A 14,747-nucleotide genomic window follows, 5' to 3' on the forward strand; every position below is an offset into this window, starting at 1 on the left:
AGGCCAGACCAGGTTAGGACAGCAGATTTCCTTCCCTAAAAAGGACATTAGTGAACCAGATGGGTTTTTACAACAATCCGATAGTTTCATGGCCCCCATTACTGATACTAGCTTTTTATTCCAGATTTATATAATTAACTGAATTGAAATTTCCCAGCTGCCGTGGTGGGATTTGAACTCATCCCTCTGGTTCATTAGTCCAGGCCTCTGGATTACTAGTCCAGTAACATAACCACTATGCTACTGTTCCAGAAAAACCACAGAAGTGGTGAGAAAATTATTTTACCTCAGAATACAGAAGGATGAATTGTGATATACAAACTACTACACTATACAAGCATTGTAGCCCGCCCCCACCATTGGCCAACCTGCCTCGCCAGTGCAGAGTAAGGGTGACAAAATTAGGAATGCAAATATTGCAGCCCTCTCAGCTACCACGCTCAACTACCTCAGCTACTATGCCAGAAGCAGAGACTTGCAAAATTACCCCCTACATCCCACTCATAGCATGAATCAGAACTCAGAAGTGACAAGCCACACACGAAATAATATCTTCTCACCTAGAGAGAGATTCTAGCTCTCGTGGAGCCCACTGCAATATATGCCACCTGGGTTCGAACTTCGGTCTCTGTGTCTATGACTAAATCTTTCTCTTTTCACAGAATCCAGACAGTCAGGCCTTTTTAAACCAAGGTAATTAACTTGCAGCACCATGGTTGCTGGAAGCTGAAGCTCATAAATCAGCACTTTACAAGACCAGATCTTGTCTGACTAAAGGGCTCCTCGTTTACTGCTGCACTCGCCCCTCTCTCCAAATGTTCTACTGAGACGTGGAAATGACTCAGGCAGTTATGTAGGCCTCTTTGTAATATACAACTGAGAGGAGCAAAATCATACAATGTGCACGCGCACTCACTCGAGTGGCTCCAAGCTTGATCGGGCGTCAGAGTCATACAGCACAGAAAGAGGCCCTTCGGCCCATCGTGTCCGCGCCGGCCATCAAGCCCTGTCTATTCTAATCCCATTTTCCAGCACTTGGTCCGTAGCCTTGTAAGCTATGGCGTTTCAAGTGCTCATCTAAATGCTTCTTGAATGTTGTGAGGGTTCCTGCCTCTGCCACCCTTTCAGGCAGTGAGTTCCAGATTCCAACCACCCTCTGGGTGAAAAAGTTTTTCCTCAAATCCCCTCTAAACCTCCTGCCCCTTACCTTGAAACTATGCCCCCTGGTTATTGACCCCTCTACTAAGGGGAATAGTTACTTTCTATCTACCCTATCTATGCCCCTCATAATTTTGTACACCTCAATCAGGTTCCCCCTCAGCCTTCTCTGCTCTAAGGAAAACAACCCCAGCCTGCCCAGTCTCTCTTCATAGCTGAAGTGCTCCAGCCCAGGTAACATCCTGGTGAATCTCCTCTGCACTCTCTCCATTGCAATTACATCCTTCCTATAGTGTGGCGACCAAAACTGCACACAGTATTCCAGCTGTGGCCTAACTAGCGTTTTGTACAGCTTCATCATAACTTCCCTGCTTTTATATTCTATGCCTCGGCTAATGAAGGCCAGTATCCCATATGCCTTTTTAACCACCTTATCTACCTGTCCTGCTGCCTTCAGGGATCTATGTACATGCACACCAAGGTCCCTCTGATCCTCTCTCCTTCCTAGGGTCCTACCATTCATTGTGTATTCCCTTGCCTTGTTAGTCCTCCCAAAATGCATCACCTCACACTTTTCAGGGTTACATTCCATTTGCCACTGTTCTGCCCATCTGACCAACCCATCTATATCGTCCTGTAGCCTGAGGCTTCCCTCCTTGCTATTTACCACTCCACCAATTTCCGTGTCATCTGCGAACTTACTGATCATACCTCCTACATTCATATCTAAATCATTGATGTACACTACAAACAGCAAAGGACCCAGCACCGATCCCTGTGGTACACCACTGGACACAGGCTTCCAGTCACAAAACCAACCTTCGACCATCACCCTCTGCCTCCTGCCACTAAGCCAATTTTGGATCCAATGTGCCAAGTTGCCCTGGATCCCATGGGCTCTTACCTTCTTGACCAGTCTCCTATGTGGGACTTTGTCAAAAGCCTTACTGAAGTCCATGTAGACTACATCAACTGCACTACCCTCATCCACATACCTAGTCACCTCCTCAAAAAATTCAATCAAATTGGTCAGACAAGATCTCCCCCTGACAAAGCTATGCTGACTATCCTTGATTAATCCCTGCCTCTCCAAGTGGAGACTAATTCTGGCTCACAGAATTTTTTCCAATAATTTCCCTACCACTGATGTTAGGCTCACTGGCCTGCAATTCCCTGGTTTATCCCTACTACCCTTCTTGAATAATGGTACTATGTTAGCTGTTCTCCAGTCCTCTGCACCCCCCCCCCCCCCTTTGTGGCCAGAGAGGGTCTGAAAATGTGTGTCAGAGTCCCTGCAATCTCCTCCCTTGCCTCACACAGCAGCCCAAGATTTGAAGATTCATCTCCAGGACATGGCTGGGAGCATCCCAGGAGAAAACTTCATAGGGGCATTAAACGAAAACCTTTTATTTGTTCTAAAAATGTTGGTGATGGGAAAGAAAAGGCTGTTCACTGATGGATAAGAATCAACCAATCAGATAATGAAGTGTCTGTTCGCTTTCCAAGTGGCACGGGAAGGCCGTGAGAATGGGCATGTTGGGGGACCAATGGGGGGGGGGGGGGGGGGGGGTGATGAAACCTCCCGGAATATATCCAGCCAGAGTTGGCAACCCCAACTCACACACAGTGCTGACGCACTTGCAGAGTTCTGAAATGAAATTCCCCTTTATTTAGCGGATCCCCAGTGCAGCAGCCAAGGCAAGCCGAGGAGAAATTGCTGCAGGGGCCATCATGTACAGGCAGAGCTCGGCTGCAGTCACGCTTTGCCCCGACTGCCAGCTCCCAGCACCTACTCCCCAAAAAAAACTATCCGTAGATTAAATATTGTGGGTTGGAAACTTGGCTCTGCACTGGTCAGCTACAATTTGCCCTTCATTAAAGAAAAGTGAGTGGGCAGAAGAGTATGAGCTGGCAACCCACAGCAGCAGAATTGCTGGAGATTTTTTTTCTCCCCAGAGTGGGCAAGGTACAAGGATGGATTCAAAAGCAAATTCCAGTACTAAGTATGGAGGGGGAGTCATTCCAGAGGACTGCTTTTAATTGACTGAGCTGACAAGTTAGTGTTCATGGTAGATCTCCCAACATTCTTCAAATAGATAAAGCAAATTATTGCGGATGCTGGAAATCTGAAATATAAAACAGAAAATGCTGGAAATACTCAGCAGGCCAGGCAGTGTCTGTGGAGAGAGACACAGAGTTAACGGTTCAGGTCGATGACCTTTCGTCGGAACAAGTCATCGACCCGAAACGTTAACCCTACTTCTCGCTCTCCACAGATGCTGCCTGACCTGCTGAGTATTTCCAGCACTTTCTGCTTTTTAATCCTTCAAATAAAAAGAACGGTTTGGTTGAATCGAGCAAAATCTCATCCTCCACCTATCTCAATAAAGAAGGAGCGGAGTTCAGCGGAATCATTTTTAAACACTGACGACAAGCAGCTGAAACCAATCTCTAACAATTCACTGCTGTGGATATTAAAAACAATATTAGCATTTTTGTTGTCCTTAATTAGTCCGACTGCTGCTTTATCTGTACACATGGAATGGAATTTAGAATGTTTAACAGTTTCACGACCTCGATAATGCCACCGAAATTCAAAAGTGTCACAGACCAACGCTCCTTTTAAAAAGCAACAAGAAACCGATGGTGTATTCTCTCATGTTTGTGTCCCCTGCAGCGCCGTAGGAAGTGAGCCTTTGTAGCCAATGTTTGACCGCGGGGAGTGCTGCTAGGGTAGCCAACAATGTTGCTGCTAGGGTGCGCGCGTGCAGCCACGCAGCAGTCGGAAAGGTCCCGCGCAGGCCCGCTCACCGGCTTTTACAGTGTAAAAACCGCGCAGGCACAGAAATTTAGAGGGAATGCGCATTAAAAAAAAAAAAAAACCAGGCTGCGCAGAACAGAGCACAGCTTACAGGGAACATTGGTAGCCAACCCTCCAGGGTGGCCCTGGAGACTCCAGGAATTAAAGGACAATCTCCTGGACACTGCTGCAAGCCATCTGGGAGAAAAATCATAGGGACATTAAAATAAAATTGTACGTTTTTCCCCCATTTCCTTTGAACATTTATTGGTTATAAAAATACTGGAGGTGGGAGGTCATGTGATGAATCCTCCAGGAATACGTCCAACCAGAATTGGCAACCCAAAGTGCTGCTGGTGAGTTCTCTCATTTCAGTGAGACGACACTTATGACTATTAAAAGAGTTCCATTCATGGTGGCCAGTTTCTTTCGAGATCCCAACAGAAAGTTAAAAAGCAGCAAATCAGGTTGTATAGATGCAATGATTTTGGATTTTTTTAAATACACATTTTGTTATTAGTTCGACATCAGCCCACCCTCTCAGCCACAGAAGGCCTCCAGGAAGAGACCTGTCCGGATTGTGCTCGATAAGCTAGGTAGGAACAGAGACATATTTCTTGCGATTGTGATGATTTTATTGATCGAGATGGGGTTTTACTTCAAGCTAGAATAATAAAGGACAGAGGATCAGAGGGACCTTGGTGTGCATGTACATAGATCCCTGATGGCAGCAGGACAGGTAGATAAGGTGGTTAAAAAGGCATATGGGATACTTATATGCTATGCCTTGGCTAATGAAGGCAAGAGCAGGGAGGTTATGATGGAGCTGTACAAAACGCTAGTGATACGCTTATCAATTACTTCATAAAAGGTGATGAGTCGAAGAAGAGATGATGAGTCGAAAGAAGAGATGAATAAGGCTTTTATTAGCTAAGAAGAGACCATGCTTCTTCGTGAGTGACTGAACAAGTCTGAACGAAACCCACACAGTGGTGGGTGGAGTCAGCTGAGGCATGCCTCCATACACAGCGCCACCCAGAGGTGGCAATATACAATACAGTGGTTTACCACATTCACCCCTTGTTTAATGTGAAGTCCGGCGGGGTGAAGGGTACTACAAGTTAAGTCTATCAGGAGGCCTTGTCTGACGTCCTGATCGTCGTGGTGGCAGCGGTGGTGTTGCAGCATCCGACGTCGGGTCTGGTGTCTGGGTGGTTGGCGAAGATTCCTGGGGCTTTGGCATGCCGTCTGCAGGGGTTGGGTTGGGAGGGGTGGTGGGGGATAACAGTGGTAAGGGGGATAACAGTGGTAAGGGGGATAACGGTGGTAATTCAGGGGTACCCGAGGGTGCGAGATCTCGTATGGAGACCGTGTCCTCCCGCCCGTCTGGGTATGTCACCCAGGCATACTGGGGGTTGGCGTGTAGGAGGTGCACCCGCTCGACCAGGGGGTCCGTTTTATGCGTCCTCACGTGCCTCCGCAGTAGGACGGGCCCAGGAGAAGTCAACCATGCCGGTAGCGAGGTTCCCGATGTAGACTTCCGGGGGAAAACGAACATTTTCTCATGAGGGGTCGCATTAGTGGCAGTACAAAGCAGTGACCGAATGGAGTGAAGCGCTGCAGGGAGGACCTCCTGCCAGCGGGAGGTCGGAAGGCCCTTAGATTTTAGTGCTAAGAGGACTGCCTTCCAAACCGTCGCATTCTCCCTTTCCACCTGGCCGTTCCCCCGGGGGTTGTAACTGGTGGTCCTGCTCGTGGCGATACCTCTTGTTAGCAGGTACTGCCGAAGTTCGTCGCTCATGAACGATGAGCCCCTGTCGCTATGTATATAGCTGGGGAACCCGAACAGAGCGAAGATGTCATTCAGACACTTGATGACCGTGGTACTGGTCATGTCTGGGCAAGGGATGGCAAAGGGGAAACGGGAGTACTCATCAACTATGTTGAGGAAGTACACATTGCGGTCAGCGGAGGGGAGGGGCCCTTTAAAATCGACGCTCAGGCGTTCGAAGGGGCGGGTGGCCTTGATCAGGCTTGCTCTGTCCGGCCTATAGAAGTGCGGTTTGCACTCGGCGCAGATTTGGCAGCTCTTGGTCATGGTCCTGACCTCCTCGATGGAGTAGGGCAGGTTACGGGATTTGATAAAATGGAAAAACCTGGTGACCCCCGGGTGGCAGAGGTCATTGTGGAGGGACTGCAGCCTATCACTCTGCGCGTTGGCGCATGTACCACGTGATAGGGCATCTGGGGGCTCATTGAGTTTCCCTGGCCGATACAAGATATCATAATTGTAGGTGGAGAGTTCGATTCTCCACCTCAAGATCTTGTCGTTCTTGATTTTACCCCTCTGCTTATTATTAAACATAAAAGCTACTGAACGCTGGTCAGTGAGCAGGGTAAATCGTTTCCCGGCCAGGTAATGCCTCCAGTGACGCACCGCTTCTACAATAGCCTGGGCCTCCTTTTCGACGGAGGAGTGTCTCGTCTCGGGGCCCTGGAGGGTCCTTGAGAAAAAGGCCACGGGTCTGCCCGCCTGGTTAAGGGTCGCAGCTAGGGCGAAGTCGGAGGCATCGCTCTCCACTTGGAAGGGGATGGACTCATCCACCGCGTGCATTGCGGCCTTCGCGATATCGTTCTTGATAAGAGTGAAGGCTGCACACGCCTCTGGTGTCAGGGGGAAGGAGGTGGCTTTGATGAGGGGCCTGGCTTTGTCTGCATAGAGGGGCACCCACTGGGCGTAGTAGGAGAAAAACCCCAGGCATCTCTTCAGTGCTTTTTGGCAGTGGGGAAGGGGTAGCTCCATTAGGGGGCGCATTCTGTCGGGGTCGGGCCCGATGACTCCGTTCTCCACCACGCAGCCGAGGATGGCCAGGCGCTTGGTGTGAAACATACATTTTTCCTTATTGTACGTTAGGTTCAGCCGTTGGGCCGTACGGAGGAAATTTGCTAGATTAACGTCGTGGTCCTGCTGGTCGTGGCCGCAGATGGTGACGTTATCCAAATAGGGGAAGGTTGCCCGCAGCGCGTTCTGGTCAACCATTCGGTCCATCTCCCTTTGGAAGACCGAAACCCCGTTGGTGACGCCGAAGGGGACCCTAAGGAAGTGGTAGAGGCGGCCGTTTGCCTCGAAGGCAGTATACTGGCGGTCCTCATGGCGGATGGGCAGCTGGTGGTACGCTGACTTAAGGTCGATGGTGGAGAATACTTTGTATTGCGCAATCTGATTGACCATATCAGATATGCGAGGGAGGGGGTACGCGTCCAGCTGGGTGTACCGGTTTATGGTTTGGCTGTAGTCGATTACCATGCGGCGTTTTGCAGTGGTTTTAACGACTACAACCTGGGCTCGCCAGGGGCTAGTGCTACCTTCGATAATGCCCTCCTTCAAGAGCCGCTCCACCTCAGAGCTGATAAAAGCTCTGTCCCCGGCACTGTACCGCCTGCTTTTGGTAGCGATGGGTTTACAGTCGCGGGTGAGGTTAGCGAACAGGGGAGGGGGGGGGACTTTTAATGTGGAAAGGCTGCAGGTGGTTTGCAGCGGGCGATTTAAAAGTTGTTGGTTGCAGACTGTGAGTGGGGGGAGGAGTCCACCGTATGCTAGTGTGACACTCTTAAGGTGGCACTGAAAATCCAACCCTAGCAGGACGGCAGCGCAAAGACGGGGCAGGACTAGCAGTTTAAATTTTTGATATTCAGTGCCCCCTACTGACAGGGTCACCACACAGTAGCCGCTGATGTCCATTGACTGGGACTTGGACGCCATAGAAATGCGATGGTGCGTTGGCAGAATCGTGAGGGAGTGGCTACGTACCGTGTCGGGGTGGACGAAACTCTCTGTGCTCCCGCTGTCGATCAGGCAACTGGTGGCGCGGCCGTTTACCGCGATATCCATCATGGAGCTGGATAGATGGTGAGGGTGGCCTTGATCCAGCGTCACGGAGGCCAGTATGTGGCTTAGTGAGTCACTATAGTCATCCGCCGAGACGGTGGTCGGTTCCGGTGACGAAATGGCGGTTGAGTGCGTTGGATACGATGGCGGCGGATGCCATGCGGCCGGGGGTACACAAAATGGCGGATAAGATGGCTGCTCCCACGGCCCGCACGCTGCGCTGCTGGCTGGCTTCCCCTTGCAGGCGTTAGCGTAATGGCCTTTCTTCCCGCAGCCCGAGCAGGTAGCTGTCTTAGCTGGGCAGTGCGCTCTGGGATGTTTTAACTGGCCACAGAAATAGCATTTTTGGGCCTGGTTACTGGGCATCGAAGCAGTTCTTACCGGAGGCTGCTGTCTCGGTTGGGTCGCTGCAGCGGTTGGTGCCGGGGGCGGCGGTCCCGTGTCCCACGGTTTCGATTGCCATGTCTCGGCGCCGTTACGGGGGTATGCCTCGAGGTTTCGGTGGGCCTCCTCTAACGAGAGCGCAAGGGCAATGGCCGTCTTCAGGTCGGGTTCCTTGCTTTCTAGCAGTCTCTGCCGGGTGTGGTCTGACTGGAGGCCCCTGACGAAGGCATCACAGGCGAGTCCCTGCGCGTGCTCCACAGCCGTTACCGCTTTACAATCGCAGTCTCTGCAGAGTGCCAGTAGCGCCCGTGCAAATGCCCCTACCGATTCTCCCGGTTGCTGCCTGCGGGATCCCAAGAGGTGTCGGGCGTAAATTGTGTTCACTGGGCGCGTATATTGCCCTTTTAGTAGCTCGAGGGCCGCCACGTACGTATTAGAGTCCCGGATTAGCATATATACTTGATGGCTCACCTGGGCGGTCAAAATTTTCAGTTTGTGATCCTCCTCTGTAACCTGTGAGATTGCGAGGAAGGATTCAAAGCAGCTCAGCCAGTGTTCAAACTTGGCTGATGCACCCACATCTTGAGGGTCGAGGTCCAGGCGTGGTGGTCTGAGGGCTCTCAGCAATGTCTGCTGTATCCGTTGCTGTTGTTGCTCCTCAGGTGTCGCCATTTAACTTTTAGCTAATAAAATTGATACGCTTATCAATTACTTCATAAAAGGTGATGAGTCGAAGAAGAGATGATGAGTCGAAAGAAGAGATGAATAAGGCTTTTATTAGCTAAGAAGAGACCATGCTTCTTCGTGAGTGACTGAACAAGTCTGAACGAAACCCACACAGTGGTGGGTGGAGTCAGCTGAGGCATGCCTCCATACACAGCGCCACCCAGAGGTGGCAATATACAATACAGTGGTTTACCACAGCTAGTTAGGCCACAACTGGAATACTGTGTGCAGTTCTGGTTGCCACACAATAGGAAGGATGTGATTGCATTGGAGGGTGCAGAGGAGATGCACCAGGATGTTACCTGGGCTGGAGCACTTCAGCTATGAAGAGAAACTGGACAGGCTGGGGTTGTTTTCCTTGGAGCAGAGAAGGCTGAGGGGGGACCTGATTGAGGTGTACAAAATTATGAGGGGCATAGAAAGGGTAGATAGAAAGGAACTTTTCCCCTTAGTAGAGGGGTCAATAACCAGGGGCATAGTTTCAAGGTAAGGGGCAGGAGGTTTAGAGGGGATTTGAGGAAAACTTTTTCACCCAGAGGGTGGTTGGAATCTGGAACTCACTGCCTGAAATGGTGGTAGAGGCAGGAACCCTCACAACATTCAAGAAGCATTTAGATGAGCACTTGAAACGCCATAGCAAACAAGGCTACGGACCAAGTGCTGGAAAATGGGATTAGAATAGATAGGGCTTGATGGCCGGTGTGGACATGATGGGCCGAAGGGCCTCTTTCTGTGCTGTATAACTCTATACAAAATAATCCATGGACCTATTAAACAAAATGTACTGATTTTGGCCTTCACCCGGGCCTGCTGCTCCAGGCAAAGCCTGCACCAGGCACCCAATGCATGCAACTTTCTCATCGGGTGTGGTTGGGGGGGGGGGGGGGGAAGGGAAAAAAGAGTTAAAAATCAGGGCTTTAGTACTCAGCAGGGGTTCTTGAGATGATATACGATCACAACTGGGGAATTAGTGATCATTTTTTCATTACCTTTCACATATTACTTGCATATTTCAGCGAGTCGCTGCTGATTATTTCATGTTAGTACCCAATTTCAGGGCTCAGGCATTCTTCCCGAGACATATACGAGTCAAGGAGTCATAAACTGAGGAGGACAATCTGCCAATCAGAGCTGTGAATTGAAGGAACGTCACTGATTATCCAGATCGAACCTTGAGGGAAGCGGAGAATGTTTTCTTTGTTACTTGAAGCTAAGCTGAACAGCGAATATTATTACTGTAGATGCAGTTTTAAAAAAGGGGAAATCTTGCTCCTTAGCAGGAACGTTACTTTTTTCCACTATTAAATTATACATAAATGCTTGCCAATGCTCTTAGGAATATCCTTTGTAGGAACTTTCACAAGTAACAGCAACTTATCAGATACTCACAGTTCATACTTATCAGATACTGTCCAAACAATTGTATAATGCAACACTCGATAAAAAATGACATAAGGCTACAACATTAAAAGAAAAAACTGCAAATGCTGAAAATTTGAAATAAAAGCTGAAAATGCTAGAAGTACACAGCAGCTCAATCAGCATCGGTACAGAGAAAATGACAAGTTGTGACGTTTTGGATGTGTACACTTCCTGCCTACTGTTCTTCAGAATAGGTTCCGACGACCAGTACACACCTCTTGTAGTTTCAGCATTTCCTGTTTTTATTTCACCTGAAAACGTTCTTCCAATACCGCCATTCTACAGAACTTGCACCGCATGGAGATACATTAGGTCAAGAAACGGCAAGATTTACCTCCGGATTGACAGGAATTTCTCTTTCTCTGGTACCATTGGAAGGATCATAGTAAGGTCCATTGTCTTCACCTAAAATATGGAGGGAATATAAATGAACAACATGGGTTTTCTGCCAGCACAAACAGGAGTGCCCTGACACTTCCAAGTACATTTTATGAAGGAAATTATCTTTTCAAAGCAACTTCCAGCAGCTTTTCCTTCAGCATCTTCAGCCAATGTATTGAGTGCAGCAAGAGCACAGCATGACCAGGCACACACAAAAACAACACTTCCTGACTAAAAATCAGATGCGTCTCTTTCAAACATTGCAGGAAAAGAATCAATAATGCAGGTAAAAAGGTAAGTGAGCAGGACTCTTGACTGGAAGGCCTAAGTTTAAGTTATGGTCTTCACTGATGATGTTCACACCTTGGTCTCTCCCGCCTTGATGGCGGAGTGGGGGATTGAGAGAGGTGGAAGAGAGGAGGACAGGCTAGCTGTGCCTATCCAAGCCAGATCAACTGCATAGACTATTTATGAGTTCCTGATTATTCAAGTTACTGGCGGATAGACTGGAGAATGATATCAGTAGAGCTATCTGGAGAATGATCTATTCCCAGTCTCCTATTTGGAGTAGAGATCAGCTGTGGAGGCCGAGATAGGAGGGGCAATCACTAAAAATTAAAGTGTCGGCCTGGCCATCTGTACATATATCTCGACCAAAATGTTCAACTTACTGTAGGTTGTAACAAACGACAGTGAATGCAGTCGGAATCAACCTCACAAGCTACAAATTCCAGTCAGTGGCCAAATATTTACAAGCATTTAGGCAGAGGTTTCAATCCCAAAATCACCGCTTTGTTAACAGCAGGCTTTCCCCCCCCCCCCCCTCCCCAATTTAAAAGGAAATCTCAAAATACATTTTCCACAGGAATATGGTTTCCTTGCTCTTTCTCCCACATCATGCTATGGAAACAAAAGTTGCCCCTATAAAAAGGTTCAGAAAGCAGATTAACCCACCCTTATCCACATAAAGTCCTTTTTTTTAAAAATATTTTAGTGAAAGCTATTGGCCAGGTCTTGAAACAATATGGAGCTGCATCAAATCCAATGAATTGCATCTTGCAAAAACCAGTAACTCTATATTTAGAGAAGGGGGGGGGGGGGGGGGTGGAAATCACTAAGGAAAGGGTTTAAGTAGGGACATTTAAAAAAAAAAATAGAATGGAAACAATGGGGATGAACAGACAAGTAGAAGTTGAATCTATCATTCAAAAGGAAGAGGAAGTGCATCCATCTGAATAGCTACATCGGCCTAAATTTTAAAAATAGCCTAGAAACGAGAACGGTGTGTAGAATCCCTTGTTTGGTCACAACGGAAACAAAGGGAGACCAAGATAGAACGGTAAATTTATATCAGCATTGATTCATAATAGTAAAAGCACGTGGCATTTCAGATGAATATACTTCCCCAGTAAACTTTTGTGCAATACTGGTAAATACAGCATTTCAGCTTCGTTCCACAAAATGTAATGACATTTACAACAATTACGAGCAACACTGGGAAGATCAGCAAACAAGACTTCCAGTCACTTGCACATTGTTTTAACACTTGGAAATGAAACACAGCAGAGCACAAAACATTCGCACAAAGATGTATTATACCTGGCGATTCCAATGCGATGCCAGTGATAACTGCAATATCTTTAAGGAAGAAAACATTAGGTTTAGGGGAGGGGAAAAAAAAACAATAAGCACAACTTGAATCCATCAACATCTGTGCAAAATAAAGGTTTGTTGCGGCAATAAACAATCAACCAGCAGGTTAGATTAACTGAGGAAGAATGGGATATTTTCAGTTCTCATAATTAGTAACCACGACTAAGTCCTTGCACGTTTGGAGGCTTGCCCCCAGTTCGGGAAGCATTGACAGCACAGCGCATTGGCCTGTCCTGTTGTCATTGAAACAGCCTCTTCGCCTGTATTGCCCCCAATACCACGCTGCTGGAGAATGGGGTCAAATCGCAAAAAGAGCAGTTCCCTCTTTTAAGTGAGGGTATATCCCTTCTTTTACTGCAGCTTTCAAACTCTAGAATTATGATTCAAAGGAAAATGCTTTGGCAGACCGCCATAGAAGCATTGGTAGAGAACAAAATCAAACGGTTTTACATGTACAAGATTTACAATTACGCTAATCGTGATTCAAGATGCAGGTTTAACACTAGGATTCATGAACTGTACAGTACTAAAAATGACCTCTACCATAAAATCTCAGAACTTAAAACAGACAGTATGAAGGGCATGTCTTTTTCTGCCAATCTATTAGCTTCCAACTGCATCTGAGGAAACTGTGGGAATTGCAGCTTTAAAATCATTCTGCCAGAAGGATTCGGAGATTAAATTCAATCTGCACCACCACTGTGCAGATCCACAAGTCACCTCATCATACAGTAGCCACATGGGTTTTCTATTTTTTTAATCCAGGCTTGGTTTAATATGAACTAACCAGGAAAATGCCAGTGTGTAGTGCATGTACTTTGCAGAAGGAACTATATTCTGCAGCCCCTGTATACTGCAGTACAAATAGTGACCACCCCTGTATATAAGCCTGTGTAGTAACATTTGCATAGTAGTTCCAGGTTGCCTCCATTCAGTAAAGACCTGTTATAACCAACTCCTACAGTCCGTGTCTCAATTATACACGGACATAATACTGGCGACGAGCAGATACGAACTTACCTACAGTCTGCACCACCACATGGGGATCCGTCCCTGAAGCGAAGTTATCAGAGGTCGAGGCCAGAAGGAAGAAAGAAACTGAAGAAACGGGCGTCGACCGTTGGCATCCGCCTCTGAGTCAGCGGAGTTGAAGATTTGCAGGAGAGGCTGTCGAGAGCGGGGCTTGGTTATCCTGTCAATGGTGCTTCAGCTAATCGGGCTGGAGGCAGGTAGTACACTGATCCTTCCTGGGCTGCGGCGGTCTAGAGCTCGAGCGGGTGGCTTTGCAACGGGGCCGAGCAGCATCGTCGGGAAGAGGAGCGAGAGAGAGGGTGGAGCACACAGGGCGCGGCCGGTGCTACGAAGCCGGGCAGCATACAGATCCGAGAAGAGGGAGGCAAGAGTCCCACAGGGTTGTTCCGACGACGGGGAAATAATAAAAATTAAGCGCGCAGAAAGCCGCGAGGAGCTGCAGTTTGCCACGGGAACCGCGGAGAGCGGCATTAGCAGCAGCACGGGGGGAAGTGCGCGAAGACCATAGGGCGTCGCCATCAAGGCATAAAATGCCAGCAACAGCGCTAGCAACAGGAAGGCGGCAAAGCGCGGGAGGCGCCATCTTAGATTTCCAAGATGCCGAAGACTGGTAATATCACTGCCTTCGATAATGCAATAGAAGACTGGACCACGTATGTGGAAAGAGTCGAGGTATATTGCGAGGCAAACGAAGTAGCCGATGAGAAAAAGGCATCGGTACTGCTAAACTTAATGGGCGCAAGAACGTACGGCCTATTGCGGGACCTGATTACTCCAGCCAAACCGAAGGCGAAGAGTTTTAACGAAATTGTTGCTATCCTACAGGAACACCTAAATCCTACACCGCTGATAGCAGAAAGATTTAAATTCCACAGGAGAAATCAGCATAAAAATGAGAGCAATGCTGATTACCTTACAGAACTATGCAAGCTATCAAAGCACTGCCAGTTCGGAGCAGGATACCTTACGGGACAAATTTGTCTGTGGACTCCTGAGTGAAGGAACCCAGAAGAGGTTACTCTCAGAGAAAGAGCTGACGCTAGATAAGGCTTTCAGCGTGGCAGTATCGTATGAAGCAGCAACAAGGGGAGCTGTGGAAATACAGCAAAAGCCACAGGAATACGGCACCCACGAAATGACACGGGGATTTGCAAAATGTTATCACTGCGGCAGAACAACCCATGACCAGAAGGACTGCTGGTCCAAGGACAAAATATGCAGGCAATGCGGAAAGATGGGACACATTGCACGAGTTTGCAGGTCTGGGAAGAAGACCAACGACAACAAAAAGGCTACTAAGGA

General features: G+C 48.2%; 1 protein-coding gene across 10 annotated transcripts in view; it reads right to left on the reverse strand.

Moving 5' to 3' along the window:
- The window catches only part of ano5a (anoctamin 5a), a 212,578-nt gene that overhangs the window by 146,118 nt on the left and 51,713 nt on the right, over positions 1-14,747 (reverse strand). For 6 of the 10 annotated variants that reach the window (XM_086008150.1, XM_086008149.1, XM_086008148.1 and 3 more), the window contains exons 2-3: positions 12,360-12,398; positions 10,714-10,784 (exon numbers count right to left, since the gene is read on the reverse strand). The exons of 1 other annotated variant lie outside the window; for it this stretch is intronic. In XM_086008150.1, coding sequence (XP_085864276.1) covers positions 10,714-10,784; positions 12,360-12,398 — 110 coding nt within the window. The remainder of the gene's footprint in view (positions 1-10,713; positions 10,785-12,359; positions 12,399-14,747) is intronic. 3 more of the 10 variants (XM_086008151.1, XM_086008147.1, XM_086008145.1) reach the window with 1 other exon arrangement.

Source organism: Somniosus microcephalus, chromosome 15 (genome assembly GCF_052327205.1).
Source record: "Somniosus microcephalus isolate GS21.2 chromosome 15, FLI_Smic_1.0, whole genome shotgun sequence".
NCBI lineage: Eukaryota > Metazoa > Chordata > Chondrichthyes > Squaliformes > Somniosidae > Somniosus > Somniosus microcephalus.